We start from the raw sequence: 24,323 nt of genomic DNA, 5'->3' as shown, positions 1-24,323 counted from the left end.
GCCTATGTTGAGACAAGCTAAGTGATGACCATTTTGGCTTATGTGCCTTGGACCTATGTTTTCAACTGCAGTCTGCCTTGGAGGCCTTGGCATGCAGGCAGGCAGGCAGAGAGACCTTTACCTAGTCTCCTTTGACTACCTCCTGTCTAACAACATGGAGATGACACCCCCTGCTCTGACAATAATGCAGGCATCAGATCTGGAGGCCTTCAAAAAGGCCCAGGACTGGCAGATGGGCATGGTAATTTCTGCTCGCCAGTAAGTGTTGATCAGCAAAGGTCTGCCAGCCTCCTGAAGGGTCAAAAAGGAGCTGCACTAGAAACAGATGGCAGAGAAGAGGATTGTGAAGACACATATTTGACTGCAGTATCTTCAACTCTAAGGGGGCTTTCAGACTCCAAGGTAGTGTCTTCTGCCTCCTGTAACCTCTTTTGCTTCTGTGGTTATTTGGGGGATGATCTGGTGGAAGGTATGGTAGACTGGGACCAGAAGAGCATCCTCATCTCTTTTAAGAATTCCTGGAGAGATTCTATTTTAGTCTCTATGGTTAAACGTAGTACACTGTGGACCATGTGACACATTCTGCTCTTGATCCATGTGAGAGAGACACGTTATGGATTACTGGCTTCCTGCAACTAAGTGGGAGGGAATCTGATGGGTACAGATGGGAAGTGTGTGGAGCTTTGGAGATGAACCAAATTTTTAGATGGTAAGAAACACAAAAGACAGTACTACATTAGTGAATTATGAAATACAGCAACAAATTTCTACATATCTACCGCACAGGCTCTCCAAAAATGCTTCAAGTTTTACATTAAATACCATGAAGAAACAAATTTGCAAATGCTACTTTAAGCCTTGGCAAGCAAATCTAATTTCCAGATGTCCTTGTAACCAGATGCAGTGTACAACTCTTTGGTTTTATGATTTGTACTCCTTGCAGTCAAACAGTGGCTGCTGAAGTTGGGAAGATGGAAAATAGCATACTCATGCTAATGAGCAGCACTCCAGGTAGTTGAAGAGAGGTTAGTTATTCTGGTAGCATTGGGAAGTGGTATTCAGTACTGGAAAACTTCTGAATACATGTTGATAATCCTCACAAGACTTACATAGAAAGGAGAAATGCAGAAGTTTACCTGAAGATAAAAGTATATGTAAAGATTCAAGCTGAATGAAAATAACACTATTCGAGTTTGGTGCCTCTTTCCACATACATGGATCAAAATCATGATTTCACTGGGTATAGTCCCAAACTAGTGTGTCTGACAGGAAGCATACATTAAAAAAATCAGCTAGTCAATGAAACAAAACCAAAAGCTTGTTTTTAGATGACAGTATCTGCACAACAACGATGTGCATTATGTGAATTAAATAAAGAAAACTAAAAGCCAGATGTCTACATGGCAAAACAAAAAGCAAAAATAATGCCACAGATCAATACAAATGCTAAATGTGGAAAAAAAATATTGTTACATAAAAGTATTACATTTTCAACAGCTATGATGTTAAACGTCTTACGGTCATAAAGAATAAAGAACAAAGGAATACAAGTCAAACATTTGGGTGGGAAATATTTTACAGAAAGTCTTCTAGATAAATAGCATGGAATCAAGTTAACACAGACAAATGGAAAGAGGCAAGTTTTTCATTAAAAGTCAAAATCTAGACACAGCACATTAAGTACTTATTTCATAAACTTAATGGGCGTGCCTTCGTTGAAGGTTGGGCGTCCAGCTGGCAACTCGGCACCATGAAAATCTACTGCCAATCATTAGTGGACCGGAGTTCTGCTGTGGCGACCCCTAACCAAGAAAATCCGAAAGACAACAACATACGAATTTACTTATTTGTTAACCATGGTTAACAAAGATAAAATACAAAAAAGATATACCATGTACTAGATGTGGTTATAACATATCAAGAGTTTTTATACACAAATTACTATTTTTAGACATGCAGGATACACATCAGTGGGGAGGGCACTGGAATGGGAGGGGAAAGACAAAACAGGGGGATGATTAGTCTGTGCTACTGGTCAGCAGAGGACATAATAGAAGTAGAATGAGGACAGTGGATAAAGAGAAAGAATAACAGATCAGGTAGCTATACTACATGGAATAAAAACATAACTTCTGTTACTCACCTCTGTTTTTGGGTCAGACTGTGGTTCGCTTGGTGGTTGTGCCTCCATCTCTTCTGGCTTTATTTCTGATTTACTTTCTGATACTGATGCATCAGTGAGAGCCTGGTGGGAACTGACATCAGTGCTGGTTACTGATCCTGGAGTGGGCACTCTGTTGTCAATGCTAGCAGCAGAGTGGGATAGCTAAAAACAAGGAATAAAAGAGAAAAATGGAATAAAGATACCTGTGATAAACAGGGATGTGAATTCAGGTTCAAAACTCATTTTTTTCAACTGGCAGATATGCAAAATTTGTTTACGCAATCACAATAAGAGAAAAATAGTAGAAAATATCTGGCTCTTCTGAAGATATGAGAAAAAAAGATATTTTACAAGGAAAATTATTGCACATTGCCCATTAGTAGAAAGCATATATAAAATCAAGGAAACAACTGGACTGGTTAAATTTTAAAAATAAATTTTGACTCATGACACTGCATGCTAAGCTATATAAGCTCTGAGATCATTTAAGAGGTCAATGCTCAGACTTGAACAAAGGAAGGTGGAAAGGCAAGTTCAAATTTTATGAGCTGAGAATAGGAAGGCTCAGACAATGAATTAAAAAATTAAAACAAATGAAATTTGTTAGAAAATGTACATACCTTTATGGGGTATCTCCTGAAATAACAGAGAAAATGGAGGCAAGGACCTATTTCTGAGAGTCGCTGAGATTCTAAATTGTGACAAAGGACACAGGGTATGCTCTGATGAAGCCAAGTTATTCTTTGCCACATTTGGCTAGGTTTATGAAGGTGATGAGAGAGGGAGATTCATCATCCCTGCATAAGGAGAGATTCTAACTGTTGTGTTGAGTCCTAAGAAGGGGAAGAATACCGAGAAAGTACCTTCCTAGTAATGTAATTATAACACCTTTCTGCCGGTATTTGTTAAATGACTACCTAAAATGGTGCAGACTTTGATTTACTGGATCGGTATAGCTTTTGAGAAGGAGGCAAAAGCACAACAGTATTAAGTGAACACTGCTACAGATGCACTGAGTATAAAAGGCCAAGCATAGTCTTAACACAAAAATATGGATGCAATTAAGAAATGTGACTGGGTATTGCAGTCATTTCTATTTGCTGTCTTAAGAGAAACTGGCTTTCCCAAAATGGTTTGTACATCTGGTAAGGTAGATCTTCACACATTTCCAACCTGCCTCTGAAGTAGCAAAATCATATGCTCTCTTCACTCAGTTCTCTGAGCTGGGACAGACAGCATTTTCTCAGCCACAGAGAGTGCAACCAGGACCAAGCTTACCAATCCTGTATAGCCTGCCTCAGTACACTAGTTATCAGGGGGTAAGGGAGGGAAGCCATACAGAAGAAATTTGGTTAACGGGATGAAAAATGTGTCCCCTGCAAGGGCTGTCTTGCAAGGATACCTGTAATAAAAGTTTGGAATCTGGTGGGTCTCCTGGGAGGTAAATGGGTCACCTCTGGAATTCCTCAAAGCAAGGTAAGTTTCTGAAAGGCCTTCTGGGTCAGTTTACACTTGAAAACCATAGATACAGACCCGATAAGATAATCCATTAAGGCACTCTGTGGTAATGGAATATAATAAGCAGGCAGATGATGTCCAGCTTTAAAGCTACATGGTATATCAATAAAGCCAGCCTGGGGTTAGTTGTCTGTCATACAGGGATAAAACACTGACTGCATCACAGGTAACCCAAGTTCAGACAGAAGTTCAGGCACCTGAGGAGCTGGCAGAGGAGGACAGGATTGGGCAGCCACTGCCAGCTCATCCATGCTGAGGGGACGGAGGTGGCTTTGGCTCACCACAAATTACACCTAACAGGAGCAGTAAGTGCTGTATCACACGGAGCTCAAAACTAGCACGTCAATACTGCTTAGTGAAGCTGCACAGTAAGCTGAGGGGAATTCCATACACAGAGGCAAGCTTCCCCCTTAGAAAGCACAGAGTGGAGCACCGAAGAGCTACTGTGGAGGTGTTCTGATAGATAAGAGGGTAAGGACACCCCACAAGACAAGCAAGCTGGTCCACTACGTACCACCCAACTCTTGCTGGTTTGTGGATAAGCTGACTGTTATCCAAGACAGGAATGGGCTTAAAGGGCTTTCACATAGCCTTGGAATGTTCTGCGCCTGTTACTGCAGAGAAATGGTCAGAATGGGTGCAGGTAGAAAAGCCATTGCATTAGATCATGTACGATGGTATTAAAAAAGTAAAGTCAGCCCCCACAGACAGTTAAGACTGACTGCTTCTGTGTCTGCTGAAAAAAAAACATTACAACTACTGTGATCCATGACAAGGCTGAGCACTACTACTTTTTTAAGACTGGCCAATACCTAAACCACATTAATGATGTCCAATAGCTCCAAGATGACAATGTGTCTGTTTTTGTACCTGTGTGCCTCCCACCAAGCCAGGCTAAAGGCACCCGAGGTTAAGATCCGATCCATCCTTTTTTTTTTTTTTTTTTTAATACAAAAGACATACCCAGACTGGCGATCACTTGCACTGCTCACCAAAAGAATTCCTGGAGAATGGTGGAATGATGGCATCTTCTCTGAACAGGGATGACAGGTGCTGGTACCATGGATTCCTGAGGTACCACTGCAGTTTTAATATGTGTAGCTTTGCTAGTGGGGCAATAAGAATTGAAAAGAATTCGTAACCAGCCTTCAGGATGCTCCTCACAGTCACAGATGGCATGGAGTAGCTTTGGGTAAGAAAGGAGTTAGTATCACTATCTTTTTCTTCAGGAAAGCAGCCTACAGTAAGCATCTGGTCTGAAACAGAAAATTTAAAGATTGCGGTATATCCCTTGTCTGATGAAGCTCTGAACAGCACAAATCAAGGTTTTGTTCAACTATTTCTGGGACTTTTTCTGAGTTAAGCACTCAACCATATATAATGATAAAGTTGGATGTCATGCAACCTGAGATGGGTAAAATTCAGAGATAAAGTCTATACATACTTTTTGGAGCAGTGAGAGGCCTAACTGACAAGAAGGTAAACTACAAGTACCCCAGTTCAGACACATACCAGAGGAATCTTTTGTGTTTCTTGAACATGGAGACATGCAAGGTTTGCATTCTTCATCTCCAGCATGACCATTAATGTCCCCAGAAGAAAGAGGAGGAGAAGATGAGATTGGAAGGTAAGCATTCTGATTTTTTTTAAAAGCCAGAAAACTTGTAAGTTTAAGAAGCCCAATTTGGGCCTTGATGGTCTGTCTTTTCTGGATGACAATGCCTGGAACAGAACCCTTACCACCGATTTAAGGGAGGGATTCTTTCTGCACACATGCAAAGACCAGCATATTTTTTAAAATGGGATTTGTCATGGTATTCAGATATATAACTACTGGAAACTCAAGTAAAATTCCTTCTCAAATGTCTCATGGTAAAACATTATGAAACTTGCTAACCACCTGGAATGCAAATGGTGACTTTCCTGCTTTCTCTACCTTTTGTAAAAGAAAGGAAAAGCTATTAGTCCTTCCTAAAAGGCTGATGTTCCTTTGCTGCGATAGTCAATTTACCACTATATGTATCAAGAACTCCTTTGAAGCGAAGTCTGAAGAAAGCCTCATTGGTGGCAAAGAAGAATGAAACCTAGACTAAAGTCCAGACAACTCAAGTTAGACTAGCAGCTTGGATGCTTGGCAGTGAACACAGAGGATGAGCATGCCCATACAAGGGATGGGGAGTCCCACCAGTGTTACTGCTGGTCTCAAACATGATATCTCCTGGAGGACAGGAATAGAGTCAAAGGGCATGGACTAGTTCAGGGGCTTTGTGGGCATGGTCACCCAAGCCAAGAAAGGTATACTTTAATGGTCATGCAGAGAGAACATGATATAAGCTGTACGAAAAGGCACAGGTGGCCCCTGTAGTGGTCTAGGTGTCTAAGTTGCCAGACAGGGGAGGGGTTTAGACCATTCAAGCACAAATATTCTCATTTATAGGATGCCAGCAAGAGCAACAATGCCTGAACCTTAGATACCCTTCAGGAGTAGCAATTGCAAACAAGAAGCCTTCCATTACAAAAACTTCAATTCTGTTGAATGAGAGGATTTTAAAAAGAGGAAGCATAAACTTCTACAGTAATAAGTTCAAGTCAAAGGAGGAAGTGAAATCCCTGAGATGGGAAGACAACAGAAAACAGTCTTTTCAATTCTTAAACAGTGTCAAATATGTTAAAGAATGGCTGTCTACACTAGCCCACTGGAAAAAAAAAACATAAGATGCATCCTGACTATGACATATCTGACCACAAACCAGACAGCTCAGGCAGAAAGTACAGAATCGGAGCTGGAGGTCTCTAATGAAAGAATACTACCCCTTTATCTCTAAAAATTCTGCTTGTCTGAATATGTTCTCTACAAAGACTACGCCAAACCTTACTCAGGAAACAAAGGGCCCTTGTTATTACAGGAATGAGACAGCCACACGATCAGTCTGAGCTTAAGGGAAAAGCAGATGTCTCTAAACTGATCAACAGAGATTTCACCATTTTGGAGGTGTGACGGGGAAGAAAGAGGTACTGGGGACCATATTTTCTGGAAGTGTGGTGGGCTGGCAGACTTTAAGGATTCCCTGTGAGATGTACCATCAAAGATGCAGGGTGGGCAGACTAGTGTGATGAGGGAGATGATTTTTCTGAGCTATGATACAAGATCAAAATTGCTTAGACATGGTAAGGACTTCTGTGTCTAACTATGGTGGCTGCCAAAACACAAAACAATTACTAGAAAATAGAAATCAAAATCTAAACAAACTATATTAGAAGCAGTGAATACAGCAACAGAGATAAAACTGGAATTGAGATCTTTAGAAAAAGGTAGGAGCAGAAAAAAATGGGAACTGTGGGAGCAATACATACAGGGGAGGAATGAGGTTTAAAAGAAGGCAGGACTTAAATGAGCAATGTAATATTTGACTAAAAAGGATTGGTTAGATTATAAGTGATGTATAATGTTTGCAACTGAGAGAGTATCAGTATGGTTTGTGATATAAAATGCTTGCAACTAAGATTGTGTCTGTGAGGCTTGTTTTCATTCATACAGATGCATAACTGCTTATGTCATAAGTGATGGTTTAATAAAAGATATTTCCTGTTTAAAAAAAAGGGGCAGGAATTGAATAATTTATGTAATGTTGCGTAGGTTATAAGACATACAGCAATTTATGTGAAGTACAATGTTTGTTCATGTTAATTTGTTAATACAGTTTGATTACTTTTGTATAAATGTAAATTTGCCTATGTCACAAAAGTGATAATTCAAATATAGTTTATTAAAAAAAAAAAAAAAAAAAAAAAAGAACATTTCACCATGGAAAAGGGTGTGATGCAAATGACTCTCCTGAGCAGGACTGGGAACCATGACAGTTTTGGCCAGAAGAGAGCCACAAAAATCAAAGTTACTTTTTCCATACCTGCTCCAAAAAGCAAACTAAGAATCAAGGGCAGAGGCTGGAATCCAAAAAGCGACATCCTTGACTAAGAGGGCAAAATAAATCTGGAAAGAATGCATCCCTGTGTAGAAGAAATGTGAATAACCTCTTGTATCTGGCACTGTTAGTAAAACAGAAGTTGTTCCTAAAACTGGACAATTTCACTTCTAAGCAGTTTGACAAACGTTGCCGCTAACAGACCAAATGTGAACTGCAAGTAATGAGATGGTTCTACGATTATCCCACTCCCATATTCACACCACCTCCCTAAAAAATTGGTAGGAATCTATACCTTCCTGTTTGCTAATGTGACACATCACTGCTCCAATACCAATATGCAATGAAATTACCTTCTAGGGAGAAGTGCAGCAAGCCCAACAGTATAGCTTTCATTTGCACTTATATGCAGGAAGAATTACAGATGAACTAAGTTGTGCAAGAAATGAGCACCCCAGTCTTGCAGAGAAGTATTTACATAGTGAGCCAAGTAAATGATGGTCCAGCAGAAAATGTGTAGATCCATTCAACCAAAAATTCCCTCATGACAGGCTTAAACAAATTCTTATGCAAATACTTATGCCAATCTGGTTCTTTCCCAATGGGAGAGAATGTATATAAATGATGGTGAGAGGTTTTTGAATGAAAATTTGTTATTTTATCAAAGATTTGTGGATGATTGTTTCCTTCTTTGGAAAGGCACCCATAGTGAATTAGAGGATTATATTCTTTCTCTGAAAAATTCAACTAGCTTTTTAAAGTTTAAGTATGAATGCTCGGTTAGCACCATTAATTTTCTAGATATTACATTAATTAAGAGGGAAGGTGTTATCAACACCACAGTATTTAAGAAAGAAGTATCGTCTGGAAGGTACCTATATGCATCAAGTATGCATGCTCCACATGTGTTTAAGGGCATTGTTAAGGCGCAATTGGCTCGCATCAGTAGACTCAGTACTGATGATGATGCTTTTAAGAAGCAACTTAATGAAGCATGTGTGGAATTTAAGAATAGTGGGTATTCATCGCATATGATACAAGAGATTAGTGAATATATTATATCTAATAGACATACCCTTTTCAAACCTACATTTCTACAGATATCTAATACACTGTGTGAAAGATTGAGTGAGCCGGTGGACAGGGTTTGTCTGAGATATATAACTTCTTACAGCACTATGACTGCCACGGTGAGAGATATAGTTAGAAAATACTGGAAGGTCCTTCTTACACAGGATGATAACAGGATGGTTGTGGGGGATAGAGCGTGTTTTTTCTTATAGAAACATGAAGACAATAAAAAGTATGTTAGCGTATAAGGACTTTGGTAGTGTAAATTCTACATCTATTGGTGTATCAAGGAAGTGTACTTTCTCCTGTTATAATTGTAGTTGCTGTGTAGACATTTTACAACAGTGTGATCCATTAAGTCTTGTAAATACATTTGTTCACCCTGTTTCAAAAAGAGTGTATACCTTTAACTGTTTTGCCACTTGTGTAACAAGTAATATTGTTTATTTGGCAACATGTGACACCTGTCCCTCCTTTTATGTTGGAAAAACTACTAGAAAACTTAAAGACAGGATTATAGAACATAAATCCAACATAAGGAATGGGAGTGACACGAATGCTTTATCTAAGCATGTAAAAAGTTATGGTATATCTCACACTTTTAAGTTTAGGGTTATAGACACTGTTAGTGTGTCAAAAAGGGGGGGGGGCTTATGTAATTTGTTAGACAATAGAGAATATGATTGGATTGTAAGACTAGCAGCAGATGTGGCACCAGGATTGAATGCAAGTGTTTCATTAAAGCCTGTTTTGACTAAAATACAGCACACAAGGTTAAAGTTTTATTAACAATATGTCTTTTTTATCTGTTTATTGTAAGTTTGTATTATTTCATGTCATATGACCTTGGCTGCGGGTCATGTGATGCCCTGGGCTTGTATTTAAACATGTGATTTTATTGTACCTTTTGTTAAGCACTGAAAAAGGGTTTTGGCCTGAAAGCTTTGTTTTTGATAAAGGTTTTTGCTCTCAGCATTTGGTTTTTTGGTCATTGTTCTATTTAACAGCAGTGTTGGTTATTAAACAAATTCATGCAAGTCTCCAGAGCATGTGAACCCTTTATCCACAGCAAAGAACAGTTGTGTACACTTACCATAAATGTAGATGTTCGAGTGTATTCACTGTTGCAGTCATTACATTTGGGTAATCTGCTGGCAGGTTGCCCTCAGTCGGCCTGAATTCCAAAGTCTTGGGTCCTGCGTCGGTTGCTGTCTCCTCTTCCATGACGTCAGGTTGTCAGGGGGTATAAAACATGCAGCCAATGCCATTTTCTTTAGTTTTTCTTGCCCCCGATGTCAGGTACCCCCAAAAAGGTAGCAAAAAAAAAAAATATATATATATATATATATATATATATACACACACACACATGCATCAATATAAACTTTATCTTCATCTACAAGCAAATACACCACATAGGTTGTAGAAGATAGAGAAGTTAAGATAAACTCCAGAATGACAGGGGGTGGCGGGAGGGTAACCTGGACTGCAACAGTGAATACACTCGAACATCTACACTTATGGTAAGTGTACACAACTGTACTATGTTCTTCGTGTTTCACTGTTGCAATCATTACATTTGTGTAGAATCCCAAAGCTATGGTTGGGAGGCTGGAGCTAAGCAGCATTAGGAGCAGCAAAAAGGCCCTGCAGAACTGCAGTGGCAAAGCCTGCCCTGGATTTAGAGTAGAGAGGCAAATGATAATGCTTTGTAAAGGTGTGAACAGAACTCCAAGTAGCAGCCTCTAGAATGCCTTCGGTTGGTACTCCCCCTGAGAAAGGCTGCTGAAGTAGCTGCAGCTCTGGTGGAATGAGACCTAATGCCCTTGGGCACAGGTTTACCATGGTGTAAACAGCAGAAACAGATGCAGTGGCTTATCCACTTTGAAATTGTCTGCTTTGAAATAGCCTTGCCTTCTGATCCTGCAGCATATGCCACTAGCAACTGCTCAGGGTTTTCTTAGAGCTTTAGTCCTGCTCAAGTAGAATCTTAGCTGTCAGTGTATGTCCAAGGAATGTAGAATTCTCTCCCTCCTGTTCTGCGGATTTGGATAAAACGTTGGCAGGTGAACTGTTTGATTAAGAGCCACAATGAAGATCACCTTAGGCATAAAAGTAGGATTTGTCCTCAGAGACACCCTGTCTGGGTAAAATATGATAAAAGGCTCAACAGCCATGAGGGCCTGTAGCTCTGAAACTCTTCTTGCTGAAGTAATTGCTAGTAGCAGAGCTGTTTTCCATGATAAGAGCTTTATATCAGCGGTAGCAGCTGGTAAAAATGGAGGCAGGGTGAGCTTTTCCAACACATAATTGAGTTCCCATGCAGGTAATGGTGATCTTCTAGGAGGCCTTAAATATTTAGCTCCTCTAAGATACTGCTTTAGTAAAGGATGAGAAAAGATTGGTGGCTCTGTATTGTAATGAGCCGAAATGGCAGAGGCATGGATTTTAATTAATGAGAAAGATAGGCCTTTGTCAAGTATCTCAGTTAAGTATTGCAATATCTGAGGAATATTTGGTTCTGCTGTATCAGTTTCTTGTGCTTGATTCCAAGCACAGAATCTCTTCCATTTGTCAGCATAAGATTTTCTAGTACTAGGCCTTCTGGCTTCCAAAATGACATCCATCACAGCTTTACTGAGAGGTGTTGTTTGTATGACTAGGTGATTAGCCATGCTGCCAGAGGTTCAGGGTCTGTAGTTGATTGTGCAGGATCTGTTTTGCTGGGACAGTAGTTGTGGTCTTTGAGGCAAGGTCCAAGCTGGGTATTGAGACAAGTTCCTTAGGATTGGGTATCAGGTGTTGACGGGGCCAGTCCGGGGCAATTAGTATCATCTTCGGTTTCTCTTGTCGGACTTTTAGGAGGACCTTGGGGAGAAGAAGCAGAGGAGGAAAGGCGTAAACTGATGGGTTTTTCCAACTGAAGGATAGGGCGTCCACTTTCCATGCTTGTCTGTGATAAGTCCTTGTGCAGAATCTTTTCAATTGATAATTGTGAGGAGAGGCAAATAGATCTATGTCTGGGCTCTTCCATTTCTCTATTATCATGCTGAAGACTTGTGGATTTAGTTTCCACTCGTGAGGATCCATAAGGTTTCTGCTTAAATCGTCTGCCAGAGTATTTTCTTTTCCTGGCAGGAATTGAGCTTGAAGATGTATTTGGTAGATCAAAGCTTTGTCCCACAGTGCCATGGCTAATCTGCAAAGAGGGTATGAGTGTGTGCCCCCTTGTTTGTTTATATACCACATGACTGTGGTGTTGGCAGTCTTTATCAGTAGCTATCCTGGATGAAGTCCTTGATGGCTGTTAGGGCATTTTGAACAGCTAGCATCTCTTTCTGGTTGATATGTAGATGCATTTGTTTTGGTGTCCATATGCCCTGAATGCATCTTCCTGCCATGTGGGTCCCCCAGGCATAATCTGATGCGTCTGTTGTTAAGGTTTGGCTGGCAGGGGGTAGAGTGAAGGGCCGTCACATGTTTTGGTGACATGCCTTTGCCCACCAGAGAAACTACTGCTGCGGGCAGGGAATGAGAGGAATCATTGTTTCCAGACTGTGAGAATGTTGACTCCATAAACTTTTTAGGTACCATTGAAGTTTCCTCATATGCAGTCTTGCATATGGAATCAGTAGGATGCAGGATGCCATGAAGCCCAGAGCCTGCAGAATTTGTCTTGCAGAAGACTGGGTTTTTGTTGCCATCAGTTTGAAGTAAGTAGTCAGTTGCCTTTGCTTGTCTGGCATGAGGTAAGCCATCTGGGCAGTTGTATTCAAGCTTGCACCCAGGAATGTTATCTTTTGAGAGGGTACCAGTCGTGATTTCTTTTAATTTACTGTGTACCCTAGGCATGTTAGAAGCCTTTTCACAAATGCCAGTAGTCGAAGAAGAGTGTCCTTGTTCTCTGCTTGAATGAGGCAGTCGTCTAAGTAAGGATATATTTGTATACTTCTTTGTCTGCAAAATGCAATTACTGGTGCCAGGCACTTTGTAAAGACTCTGGGTGCAGTAGATAAGCCAAAGGGCAGTGCAGAGAATTGGTAATGCATTAAGCCAGCCTTGAATCTGAGGTATCTTCTGCACGATTATCTTACTGGGACATGCAGGTATGCCTCTTTTAGGTCTAAAGTCACCAGCCAGGCATTCTTGCCCAGCATGGGCAGAAGCTGCTGGAAAGTCAGCATTTTGAATTTTGGAATGTCCAGGTATGTGTTCAAAATCGATAAATCCAGTATTGGCCACCAGGCCTTGTCCTTTCTGGGTACCAAGTACAGTCTTGAGTAAAAACCTTGTACTTTTTCCAGTTCTGGCACCATCTGAATGGCCCCCATGTCCATGAGGGACGTCACTTGTTTCTGTGCCTCTGCCCACTGCTTTTTTTGGCAGATCTGGCTAACCATTTGCCATTGGCAGAGTGTGGAAATGGAATCTGTATCCGTGTGATACGATGTTTAGTACCCACTTGTCCTGGGTTATTAACTGCCAATTTTGAGCAAAAAGTGCTAATGTTCCCTCTATGGGTGCTGCCAAAAAGATAAGTGCTTGGTGTAGGCAGAGGAAAGTCATTGGGATTGCTTTCTGTAGGTTTGCGCTTTATCTCCTCCAGATTTGGAGGTGGAAGCGCCCCATTGCTTTGACCTGTATGAAGCTTGCGCCTGGTATCTGGAACCCTTAGGGCATCTGGATTTGCCCCTTTGAGCTCTGTCTGACACAGGAAAGGACCAATTTTCTGTAGGCCAGTGTCTACTGAATCTTGGTGGCTGCACTTGTAAGAAGTCTTTAACAGTTTGCATAGACTTAGCTTTGTCTTCCATTTTCTTTAAAACCTCTTCTGCCTTAATACCAAACAGAAAATCCTGCTGTAAAGGTGCATTTAGCAGTTTAGCTTTAACATGATCAGGCAAAATTTGTTCCTTTAACCAGGCATGCCTCCTAATCACAGATCCAGTAACTGCGGTCCTGCAGGAGGCCTCTAATGAATCAAAACCACATTGCAAAGTATGCTTTACTACTTGTTCAGCTGCATGCAATAATTCCTGCAATTCTTTATTTTCTGCACATTCTGAAATCAACATAATTTTCTGTTTCAGCAATCCCATAACATGTTGTTGGTACTTAAGCATATGAAATTGACAATTTAAGGCCCTGATTGCCAAGGTTGCAGATGTATAAACCTTTTTTCCCCATCTGTCCAGTGCCCTTGAATCTCTGTCAAAGGGGTAGGATTTTTTGCTGTCGAGGCCTTAACTCACTTTAGACTCTGTGAAATAGTTTCTGGATCAGCAGCAGGGTTTCTAAATAAAAATTTATGTGAGTCAGGGACCCTGTAATATCTGTCAGGCTTACTGGTAGCCAGAGGTAAGTAGTCAGGGGTCAAGCTTGACTCCAAAAACACATCATCCACAATGTCTAGGACAGGAGGAATGGTTAAAGGCCTGTGCTGAAAGAAGAAGGAAATCCCTGAGGCTCTTTTTTGATTCTGAGAAGTCATCACTCTCCCAGTGAAAATGCTCCCTCAAAGTATGCAATGTTTCTCTCCATATTAATAATCCTCAGGAGGAGATGCAGATGGAATAGACTCCTCAGCATCAGAATCCTCATAGGGAGGAATAGATAATTCCTGATCAGAAGAGGAATCAGAAGAAAAAGAAACCTGATCTGAAGATTCACAGTCAGTGTTTTGCCTAGGCCTCTTATCTGGAGGGGGATGGGTACCCTTGATCAAGGTAATAAGGTCTTCGGCCATTTTGATCATCTGTTTTTTTAGGCATAGAGGCCTGTGCACATGCCTCATGTGTCGTTTTTTTAGTTTTAGAAGTTGCTTTTGTCTTTGGTTTTGCAGCTGTTGTTGGTTTGATATACAAATGTTGAGGTCTGAATACACCCTCAGAAGCCAGAGCCTCCAAGGGAGATACATCCGTCAGTCCAATATCTTGAGTATCTTGCAGCATGCCGGACTCCACATGGGTGTCGGTAGAGGCCTGCGACTCGAAGGCAGCGGGTATCTAGGGCTGTGAAAGCACCTCACTGAGTACCGACGACTGGCTTAGGAGAAGCTTCGTCGTCGGTTTTGGATCTCGACTGCCTTTCTCTGTCCTTTTCTTTGCATTTTTTATGTACTCCGGTAGTCGGATTGCTATCCGACGAAATTTCTGGGTAATTAAATCTGTTTCCAAAATACTTTGATGCAAAAATATACCAAAGCTTAATAGTGCATTGGTTAAATCTAGCACAAAACTGACAGCCAGGCACGTTGTGATCAGGGCCTAGGCAAGGAATACTGTATAAATGAAAATCCTTATGAGGTATTTGTTTCCCACAAGTAATACAATTATTAACTTTTTCTGACATCGGTAAAAAGCAAGAAAAAGTTTCCCCAACAGGGTACTTAGCTTTAGTGAAGACTTCGGTTCTGAAACTCAAACAAGAATATTTCAGTAGTCGGCCGACCGGCACTTGCGAACTACTTCTGCTTTGGGCAGCACGGGGCAAGAAAGACTAAAGAAAATGGCGTCGGCTGCATATTTTATACCCCTGACGACCTGATGTCATGGAAGAGGAGAAAGCAACCGACGCAGGACCCAAGACTTTGGAATTCAGGCGACAGAGCAACCTGCCAGCAGATTACCCAAATGTAATGACTGCAACAGTGAAACACGAAGAACATCACCATGACGTGGTGATAAGCCAACAGTATCCAACTGCATCACAAACCTTAGGAGATGGAGAAGAGACACATCCACCCCCCCCCCCAAAAAAAAAAAGAAAAAGAAAAAGCAAAAAAAAAGCAAAAAGGAGAAGTGCTGAAGTCCTACACATGACCAAACTCAGATGAGCATGGATGACAAAGATTCAAATATGCAGATATGCAAATATCTGGGTACAGCCTGCAAATCAGTTCTGCTGCCACCATCATCATCTACATCATCGGCTGGAGGGGTGCCCATAGTAATTTCAAGTCACATAACTGTGTTTAAAGAAACATGTGAAAGTTGCACTTCACGTCTGGCCTTTGACTTTAACCCGAAAATGTATACAAAGGCACTGGCTGTGGAAGGAAATCCCCCCCCCCTACAGTTGGTGAAGTCCTCCTGCAAAAAAAAAAAAAAAAAGATTTAAAAGATGTGTAACTTCTGCTCATTTTAAAAATCCTAAGTATGCAACCTGAAGTTTCAAAATGGGGCCTGATTCAGACCCTGTGGCAAAGACAGAGCAATAAACAGAGTATGCAATGATCAGTTCGTACCCAAAAGAGGAAGAATCTCCAATTCTCTGCTTCTGATCCTGACATGAAGACAGGCACCTTGAAGGTAAAAAGCGAACATCCATGTTCTGCAACTAAAGAGAAAACACTTTCTTGTTTTAATGACAGAAAGAGGACCATGTTGTACTTTATCCTGGGTAGGACTTGCTGAGATTATACAGAACAATCTCATGGACCTGATCTTATTTCAATAAGAAACGGTCTCAAACATTATCTGTTCCCCTACAGTTCTCCAAGTCAACAGGGCATCAAAGGCAAGTGGCTCAACAGGTAGCTCTCCTTTGATGCTTGAAAATCAGAAGGCAGTAGATTCTATTCCCACACCAGATGACTGAATCTGTCTGTCAGTTACTGCAGAGGATTAAGAATATTAGCTGCTAACAAGCTGTTTTTTTTTTCAGTACAAGTCTTGATTCCCTCAGTTTCCATTTCCTTGCTATGAGACTCTTAAGAAAGTCACTTAACTAGACACTGCATTGGGACCAGTGGTGGATTATAAAAGGGGTGAGTCAGGCTTTGCATGGTTGTCTGCCTGTTTTTCTATTTTCTTTACAGCTCTTCTTTTTGTTTTTCTTTCTTCTTTTAGCACTTGACTTGGCACACTGTGGAGCACCACTGACCTGTCGCATGTTGAACTAAGCTAACACCTTTGAACACAAACCCCCAAAGAGTGGGGACTTCAACATGCATGTTAGTGCAGGACAGAAGTAAAGACTTAAACTTTAAGTTGAAGGAGTTTCTGAATGGGAATAAAATTATGGGTTTGTGTGTGTGGGAGTGTGCTTATGGGTGTGTGCGTGTGTCTTCCATTTCCAAACCATCAATGCTGTCCTGACTCCATCCAAAAGGAAATGGATTACAAACTCTATCCAACAGCTGCCAAAAAATAAATGGATTGCACTGCAAACTCAAACAAGGTAAGGCAATATGGCCAGTCAGAGATTCACAGTTCTTAACATTCTTAGTGGTTATGCCTCATCTATTTTTATTTGTTAATCTGATATACCCAGGATAGGGCAGCCCATGAGCAGTGTATGATTAAGTGACTTGCTCAGAGTCACACAGTAGGCAAAAAGAGGTAGGAAGACTCAAACCCTGCACCCTTGACTACAAGATGCAGCTCATTAACAGCTTAGAGCCTAAGTTCTCTGCATTGCCAGCTCTCTGTTAACTCCTTCGGTTTCTGTTTAATTACGGAGAATTACATTTAGTCAATAATAGTAGTCATTAGAGTTTTCATAGTTCTTTTTACTGAAAATGCATGTCAATGCAAAAAGTACAGTTGTGTACACTGACCATAAATGTAGATGTTTCAAGTGTATTCACTGCTGCAGTCATTACATTTGGGTTATCTGCTTGCAGGTAGCCCTCAGTCGGCCTGATTAACAAAGTCTTGGGTCCTGCGTCGGTTGCTGTCCCTTCTTCCATGACATCAGGGGTATAAAACATGCAGCCGACACCACTACATCACTTTTTCTTGCCCCAGATATCAGGTGCCCCCCTAATGGGAAGCAATTAAATAAAAAAGAACAATATACCTCCAACAATAAAGCAAATACACCAAAAAGCTTTTAAGCATAGTAAAGGAAAGTAGAGGTATAACCAAAAGAAGCTAAGGGGCTGGAGGGAGGGTAACCAGGACTGCAACAGTGAATACACTTGAACATCTACATTTATGCTAAGTGTACACAACTGTACTATGTTCTTCATGTTTCACTGTTGCAGTCATTATATTTGGGTAGATTCCCAAAGCTAAGGTTGGGAGGAGGAATTTAAATAGCATTAAGGCTGGCTACAAGGCCCTACAAGACTGCAGTGGCAAAGCCAGCTCTGGATTTAGACAAAAATGGCAAATGATAATGCTTGGTGAAAGTATGTACAGAACTCCAGGTAGCAGCTTCTAGGATGTCCCTGGTAGGGACGCCTCTGAGAAAGGCTGTAAAGATAAATGCAGCCCTGGTGGAGTGAGGTCTCATCCCCTGGGGGATAGCTTTTCCATGGTGCTTATAGCAGAAATGAATGCAATGGCCTATCCATTTAGAAATGGCTTGCTTTGAAATAGCCTTCCCCTCTGCCCCTGCAGCAAATGCCACCAGTAGTTGTTCAGATTTCCTTTAAGGTTTAGTCCTGTCCAAGTAGAATCTACATTGTCTGCGCACATCTAAGGAATGCAGTATCCGTTCCAATTTGTTCTGTGGATTGGGAAAGAAGGTTGGCAAATTAATGGACTGATTAAGAGCCACACTGGATACCACCTTGGGCATGAAGGATGGATTGGTTCTGAGGGACACTCTGTCCGCATGAAAGATGATGAAAGGCTCCACTGCCATAAGGGCCTGTAATTCAGATACCCTTCTAGCTGAAGTGATTGCTAAATGGAAAGCTGTTTTCCAAGGAAGAAATTTTAAGTCAGCAATAGCAGCTGGCTCGAAAGGAGGTAGAGTGAGTTTCTCCAAAACAAAGTTATGGTCCCAGGCAGGGGTTGGAGCTCTCCTGGGTGGTCTCAAATTTTTGGCCCCTCTGAGGAACTGCTTGAGCAGTGGATGAGAGAAGAGGGGAGGTTCTGTGTTATAATGAGCCGAAATGGCTGAGGCGTGGATTTTAATGGAAGAAAAAGACAGGCCCTTGTGAAGCATCTCAGTTAAGTATTGTAAAATCTGAGGTAAATTGGTCACTGCTGTGCTTATCCCTTGAGATTGGTTCCACGCACAGAATCTTTTCCATTTTTCAGCATAAGATCTTCTAGTACTAGTACTAGGCCTCCTTGCCTCTAAAATGATATCCATCACAGGTTTACTGAGGGGATGGTAAAGGAGAGATTAGGTAATTATCCAGGCTGCAAGGTTCAGTGTTAGAAGCTGAGGGTGCAGAATCTGGTTCTCCTGCTGGGACAACAGAAAAGGAGTCTGAGGAAGGTGCCATGGGGATAACCGTAATACACTGCGCAGGAGGGGGTACCAGTGCTGGCATGGCCAGTCTGGAGCAATCAAAATCATCCTTGGTTTGTCCTGTTTGATTTTTAATAGTACTTTGGAGAGCAGAGGCAGAGAGGGGAAGACATAGACTGATAGTTTTTTCCAGCTAAAGGACAGAACATCCACTTTCCAGGCTTGTTTGTGGGGAGTCCTTGTGCAAAATTTGTCCAATTGGTAGTTCTGGGGAGAGGCAAATAGGTCTATATCTGGGCTCCCCCGTTTGCTTGTCAACATGTTGAAAATCCTTGGTTCCAGTTTCCACTCATGTGGGTCCATGAGGTTTCTGCTTAGTCCATCTGCCAGTGTATTTAATTTTCCTGGCAGGAATTGAGCTTGTAGGTGCACTTGGTAGCTCAAGGCTGTGTTCCACAATGCCATGGCTAGTCTGCAGATGGGGTAAGAATGTGTACCCCCTGCTTGTTTATGTACCACATAACAGTGGTGTTGTCTGTCTTTACCATTAGTTGTCCTGGAATAATGTGGTCCTTGAAGGCTGTCAGAGCATTTTGTACAGCTAACATTTCTTTTTGACTGATATGCAGGTGCATTTGACTTGCGTTCCATTTGCCCTGAATGCATTTCCCTGCCAGGTGAGTCCCCCATGCATAGTCTGATGCATCTGTTGTTAGGGTATGGGTGGCAGGGGGTGGTGTGAAAGGTAGTCCCTTGTTTTGGTGGCAGGCCTCTGCCCACCAAAGGAACTCTAGGCGTACGCAAGGTATGATAGGAATCATTGCTTTTAGATCCTGGGAATGTTTACACCATAGGCTTTTTAGATACCACTGTAGTTTCCTCATATGCAGTCCTGCATATGGAATTAAAAGAATGCAGGAGGCCATGAACCCCAAAGGCTTGCAGTATTTGTCTTGCAGATAGCAGGGTTTTTGTGACCACTTGTTTGAAGTACGTTGTCAAATTAATTTGTTTCTCTGGTGTGAGGTAAACCATCTGGGAAGTTGTATTCAAGCTTGCTCCCAGGAACAGAATTTGTTGACAGGGTACCAGGTGAGATTTCTTTTCGTTTATGGTGTACCCCAGACAGGTTAGAACCCTTTGAACAAAGGCCAGATGATTCAAAAGTAAGTCCTGGCTTTCTGCCTGAATTAGACAATCGTCCAGGTATGGGTATATTTGAATATTTCTTTGCCTGCAAAATGCAATAACTGGAGCTAGGCACTTTGTGAATACCCTGGGCGCAGTAGATAAGCCAAAGGGCAGTGCAAAGAACTGATAAGTGTGTGTAGCCTGCTTTGAAGCGAAGGTAACTTCTGCAAGATTCCCAAATTGGGATGTGCAGGTATGCTTCTTTTAAATCTAGTGCTGCCTACCACGTGTCTTTGCCTAGCATAGGATGTAACTGGTGAAGAGTCAGCATCTTGAATTTTGAAATCTCCAAAAAGGTGTTTAGAGTAGACAGGTCCAGGATAGGACGCCGTGAATTGGCTTTTCTGGGTACCAGGAAAAGTCTCGAGTAGAAACCTTGTCCCTTTTCCTCTTCTGGTACCAACTGAATAGCTCCCATGCTTGAGAGAAAGTACTTGTTTTTGGGCCTCTGCCCACTGGTTTGGGGGTAGGGCCGGCCATCTGTTTGGTGTTGGCAATGTGTGGAAGTGAAAATCTGTATCCCTGGGACACTATATTTAAAACCCATTTGTCCTGGGTAATGAGCTCCCAGTTCTTTGCATGAAGAGCAATCTTTCCCCCCAAAGGGGCAGTCAGTTGATAAGTGCCTGGAAATTTTAAAAGGAAGTCATTGATACAGTTTACCATAGGGGGAGTCTTATTACTCCCAGATATGGAAATGGAGGCCCCCCACTGCTTAGTCCTGTGTGTCCCCTGGGACTGAAACTTGGGGTATCTGCTGTGTCTGGGTTTGGCTTGAGAAGACCTGGAAGGGGCCAGAAAAGACCAATTTTTAGAGGGCCAGTGCCTACTAAATCTAGGAGGCTGAACTTGTAAGAAATCTTTAACAGTTTGCATAGATTTAGCTTTACCTTCCATCTTTTTAAGAAGTTCCTCAGCCTTGCTGCCAAACAGGCGGTCCTGATTAAGGGAGCATCCAACAATTTAGCTTTAACATGATCAGGTAAAGATTGCTCCTTAAGCCAATCATGCCTTCTCAGCAGAGATCCAGTAACAGCACTCCTGCAAGAGGCCTCTAATGAATCAAAACCATATTGCAAAGTATGTTTTCCAACCTGTTCAGCAGAATGCATTAAATCCTGTAATTCTTTATTTTCCACACAATCAGGAATCAACATCATTTTCTGTTTAAGTAATCCAGTACCATGTTGCTGATACCTTAACATATTAAACTGGCAGTTTAAAGCCCTAATGGCCAAGGTTGCAGAAGTGTAAACCTTCTTACCCCATCTATCCAACGCCCTGGAGTCTCTATCAGAAAAGGTAAGATTTTTAGCAGTAGAAGCCTTAATGCCCTTGGGCACCTGAGAAATAGTCTCTGGATCTGCAATAGGATTTTTAAAAAAGGAACTTGTGTGACTCAGGAACCCTGTAGTATCTGTCAGGTTTTCTGGGAGCAGGAGGCAAGGAATCAGGGGCCAAACTAGACTCCGAAAAAGCATCAAACAATGTCTAGTACAGGAGGGATAGCTAAAGGTCTATGCTGACGCAGGAGTAAGGAGCTTCTTTTTTTGAATCAGAAAAATCCTGGCTTTTCCAGTGGAAATGCTCCCTTAGAGTATGTAAGGTTTCACCAAAAGAAAAATCCTCTGGAGGGAAAGCAGAGGGAATAGAGTCCTTTGCATCAGAATCCTCATAAGTAGATAAGGGCAAATCCAGATCATCAGAAGAATCAGAAAAAAACAGAATCCTGGTCAGAAGATTCATAAACAACTTCAGTCCTAGGTCTCTTAGAAGGGGGGGTTGGCTAACCCTGATTAGAGTTATTAGATCTTCAGCCATTCTTATCTGTTTTTTTAGGCATAGAGGGCTGAACAAGTGGCCTGGGCGTCAGTTTTCTAGGCATGGTTCGAGATTTAGGCCTAAGTGAAGAAGGAGGCGTCAGTTTAATATGCACGTCCGTAGGCCTGAATACACCCTCAGAAGCTGGTGCCTGCACAACGGCTTTGGACCCATCCAAGGTAGACAGATTCGTCGGTTTCATAGTTGAAGCATCTCACGGCATACCAGACTCCGAATGGGTCTCAGTAGAGGCCTGTGAATCAGAAGTAGCAAGTACCAGGGGCTGCGATAGCACCTCACTGAGTACCGGCAAACTGGCTTAGGAGAAGCGTCGTCGGCAGTTTTGGACTTCGGCGGCCTGTCTCTGTCTTTATCTTTGCGTTTTTTCAGAATTCCGGTAGATGGATGGCTAACCAATGACATTTCTGGATAATTAAACTGAGAACCAAAATATTTAGAGGCGAAAATATACTGATGACAGATAGTGCGCTGATTAAATAAAGCACAAAAGAGACCGCAAAGTATGTCGTGGTCAGGGCCTCGGCAAGGAATACAGAACGAATGAAAATCTTTATGAGGTATTTGTTTTCCACAAGTAATGCAACTATTAACTTTTACTGACATCGGTAAGGAGCAAGAAAAAGTTTCCTCAACAGGGTACTTAGCTTTTGTTGAAGACTTCAGTTCTGAAACTCGAAAACGAAAATTTCAGGAGTAGGCTGACCGGCACTTGCGAACTGCTGCTTCGGGCACCGCATGGCAAGAAAGACTGATATAATGGCGTTGGCTGCATGTTTTATACCCCTGACGACCTGACATCATGGAAGAAGGGACAGCAACCGACGCAGGACCCAAGACTTTGTTAATCAGGCCGACTGAGGACTATCTGCAAGCAGACAACCCAAATGTAATGACTGCAACAGTGAAACACTAAGAACATCCAGTTATTCAGTAACCTTTAAATGAATTAAAGCAGTCTGCATCTTAACTGTCTCAGATTTTGCAGACCATATCTGATTCTGTCTCATATTTAAGTCCCGTCCCATTAACTCCTTTTTTCTGGCAAATAATTGGGGACTACTGTCAATTGGTAATGGTGACCATTAAGAGTTTCACAGTTCGCATTGTTCAGAAAATGCATGTCCATACAACACCTCTTTTTTTTGTCAACTGTTTAACTGAATTAGAGCTGCATTGTACTTAAGTTTCTCAGTTGTTAATAAACTGTATTCTGCAATCAAAAAACAGGGATTGAATCTTTCTACCTCCACTTCTCTACTTTGAGACTTTCAGCAAGTCATTTAACCAAACGGTGCTCCTGGATCACCCCTGATAAATGACATTTTTGCTTAGTGGCTGTAACTGGTTAACAAACAGGCAAAATTACATTTTAAATCTTGCATCTTTTGGGTAGAAATGTATGGCTTTCTGGCAAATTGTTGTGGTCTGCATTCACTAAACAGTGACATACACGCGAGTTTTATACTCTGTACCCTTCACAAAATGGTTGGTAAATAAAATCTTTTTATAGTAGGAACTTTCTAATTACATAAGAGAAATACTTAAAATCTGCTTTTGCATTTTGAACTTTGCCTCTGATCATTATCCAAAAAAGTTGAGAAAGCAGAGGAGCACTACAATGGAATGCACTATACATTTCTGCCAGCAGTGAGATCAGATTTCTTGGATACTATTTATGTGTTTATTCACTCACTTGATCTTAAGCAAATTATCTGAGGTATACAGTCATATATTACTACTGAAGGTTGTGTCTGTGTGTGTATAGAAATACCTGGTTTCTGCATTCCAGTACTTACTATGTAAAAAAAAAAAAAGGAATCTATTACAATAAAGAAGAGCATTAACATATGAGATATGTTCTTTGGATATGATCTTTAGTTTACTTGTTTTGTTGACTGTGTATTTATTTGGCTGTGAATAAACTATATAGAATGAAGTGCATGACTTTATTGCTAATATTTTAACTATAATAAGTTTTTAATTTGGCTTGCTTTTTGCAGGCATATGTTGTGAAACGCACTTTGTTGGGCTACATCAGTTTGTCCAGTACTTAGTACAGATGAGTAATGCTGTGAACTTTTAATGACCTGCTTGCTGTAGAGCAGGGTTTGATTACCTCAGCCTTTGCTTGTCTCCTGTGTGACTAAGACCAAGTCACTTCACCAGAAAATGTAACTGAACTGCCCTTGAAAAGAGACACTCAGATGGAGTGGGCTGTCCCATGCTGCTAGCAAATGCATTACACATTTGTCTTTTGAATTCCTGCACCCTTTACATAATCGTCAATTAGTGCTTCACTACATGCTGGTTGACTACGAATCCCAGCATGTCTCTTGTAGTTTAATGGGTTGCATTTTCACTAAATGTGAGTTCCAATGAAAGAGGTGTTTACTGTTGCTCATGCCAAGTCTGCAATCAATGTTAGAATGTCTTGTTTAGAAAATGCCTATCCATTTTTTGTG

General features: G+C 41.4%; 1 protein-coding gene across 1 annotated transcript in view; it reads right to left on the bottom strand.

Annotated features, from left to right (window-relative positions):
• LOC122816509 (CREB binding protein) overlaps nt 1–24,323 on the bottom strand; it is a gene marked incomplete in the record, with an annotated part of 4,149,155 nt that overhangs the window by 1,981,881 nt on the left and 2,142,951 nt on the right. Inside the window, 1 exon segment of the mRNA XM_044089341.1 lies at nt 2,144–2,326. Coding sequence (XP_043945276.1) covers nt 2,144–2,326 — 183 coding nt within the window.

The sequence above is a fragment of the Protopterus annectens genome, chromosome 12.part0 (genome assembly GCF_019279795.1).
Source record: "Protopterus annectens isolate FY-2018-M chromosome 12.part0, PAN1.0, whole genome shotgun sequence".
NCBI lineage: Eukaryota > Metazoa > Chordata > Ceratodontiformes > Protopteridae > Protopterus > Protopterus annectens.
The sequence above is the reverse complement of the archived record's forward strand: the minus strand, read 5'-3'. Positions and strand labels throughout refer to the sequence as shown.